General features: G+C 33.4%; 1 protein-coding gene across 1 annotated transcript; it reads right to left on the bottom strand.

Annotated features, from left to right (window-relative positions):
- Nucleotides 1-206: 206 nt before the first annotated feature.
- LOC132068707 (nuclear transcription factor Y subunit B-5-like) lies at nt 207-1403 on the bottom strand. Its single transcript, XM_059462380.1, has one exon. It carries the CDS (start codon nt 1245-1247, stop codon nt 807-809), a length of 441 nt encoding a protein of 146 aa, XP_059318363.1. The 5' UTR covers nt 1248-1403; the 3' UTR covers nt 207-806.
- Between the last annotated feature and the right edge of the window lie 451 nt (nt 1404-1854).

Raw genomic sequence — 1854 nt, forward strand, 5'->3', positions numbered from 1 at the left:
CATCCACTCATGGAGGTGGGTGAATTAATTTTTTTTTTTTTTTTTTTAAGTCAGAAGCCCCTGATTGAGAGATATTCGCTCGTTCCTCTATAGCAAAAAGATTTTAAATCACAATTTACGATCAATTTGTTCAACATTAATGTTTTGTACAAGATGATATTTCACATAATCACATCTAAATTAGATTTTTATCATATCAATCAAAATAATATTGTTAGTCGCCAATAAAACATAAAGCAAAAGCCAATACAAAAAATTAAAATATCCTACTTAAATCATGTAGCGTCTGTTCAAGTTGAATGTAATTAAACAAGTCTCAATAGATAGATAGCTGTACCAAATGAAGATGACATGGCAAGTGAAGGAATTTGTGCTTACCTCCATGAGTCTTGGACTGAGCTTGAAGTAATTACTTCATACAATGGTCTAAAAACGAAAGTTAAGGCGGTACTTGTATTTGGAGACATGGTCATATCCTCCTTTTGTAAAATTTTGGTAATCAATGCAAGTACCAAATGGGGGGCTGTATGTTAAAAAAATTAAAATTAAAAAAGTGTATTCTAGCTCAATCAAGAACCATGACCAACTAGCCAAGTGTGAAACCAACGTACATGAATCAGACAGAAGGTTATTACTTGTTCAAAATAATATTCCACAACCATAAAAATTAGATGATGCCATAATCACTAACAGAGAATATTTCACATGCTAGAGTAAAAACTTTCTCTAAGAATAAAAATAAAGAGTGGAGAAAATCTAAGCTTAATCAAGCACCAAGCTAGAAAGTTATTGTCATTTGACAAATCTTAAGGACCATAAAAACTTCCCTGGAGATTACAATGTTCATTATTCTGCCTTTCTTCAATGTTGTTGCCAGCAGCAACCTTATTTTGGTTAGCTTTTTCTCCTTCTAATTCTCTATACCTATGCAAATACCTTTTCAAAGGCACAACATAATCATCAAATCCTAAACTTCCCATAGCCCAACAAATGTCATCTCCATTCAATGTCTTGCGCTTCTCCTTGTGACATTTATCCGAAGCTTCTCCAGTAACAAAGCTAATGAATTCAGATACACATTCTTGCATTGTTTCTTTGCCCTCTTTCGAAATCTTGGCATTTTGAGGAAGAATTTGCTTCATAAGTCTCCCCACATTTGCTATTGGCAATAACCTATCTTGCTCCTTAATCCCTCCTTCTTCGTCTGAGTTAATTGACCCTAATATATTGTTGATGTTATCAAACATTTTGGGAAACCTGAAGACTCAATCGCCTCAAACACATACACGTTTGCTTTTCACTCTACGTATTATTTGATTCTTTATTATAAGCACAAGTTCGTCTGTTTTACGCTAACTTGAAATATTTATAATATAACATGGTATCGCGAAAGATCTACAATATATAAAGTATTCAATCTTGGTGCGGAGACAAAATGATGGCAAATTTGTATAAATGGCACAAAGTTAGGTCATATTTTGTTATAGGAGTATATATCATTAGCCTTTATTAAAAGCATTTTGCTTTAATTAATTATGAATCAAAATCCAATGGTCCCCTCCCCTCTCCCTTCCTACATGGTAATGTTTAATCCTATCCGCTAGTTGAAAGTTAAGTCGAAAAAGAACACATCAGTTGAAAGTTGAAAGTTGAAACCCTAGATTGTTGGACGGAGACCTACTAATTAGTATAGGTCTTTGCAGCAGATGGTGTTAAACAATCTTTTGCAAACAACATAATTAAAGTTGTCAAATTAAGTCATTTTCCACTCCACAGACTCTGGGACACTACATACGAGGATATGAATCTTGATTTATTTCAGGAGGTAAACAATATAAATTAGTGGAAACGTAC

The sequence above is a fragment of the Lycium ferocissimum genome, chromosome 1 (genome assembly GCF_029784015.1).
Source record: "Lycium ferocissimum isolate CSIRO_LF1 chromosome 1, AGI_CSIRO_Lferr_CH_V1, whole genome shotgun sequence".
In the NCBI taxonomy this organism is placed as follows: domain Eukaryota; kingdom Viridiplantae; phylum Streptophyta; class Magnoliopsida; order Solanales; family Solanaceae; genus Lycium; species Lycium ferocissimum.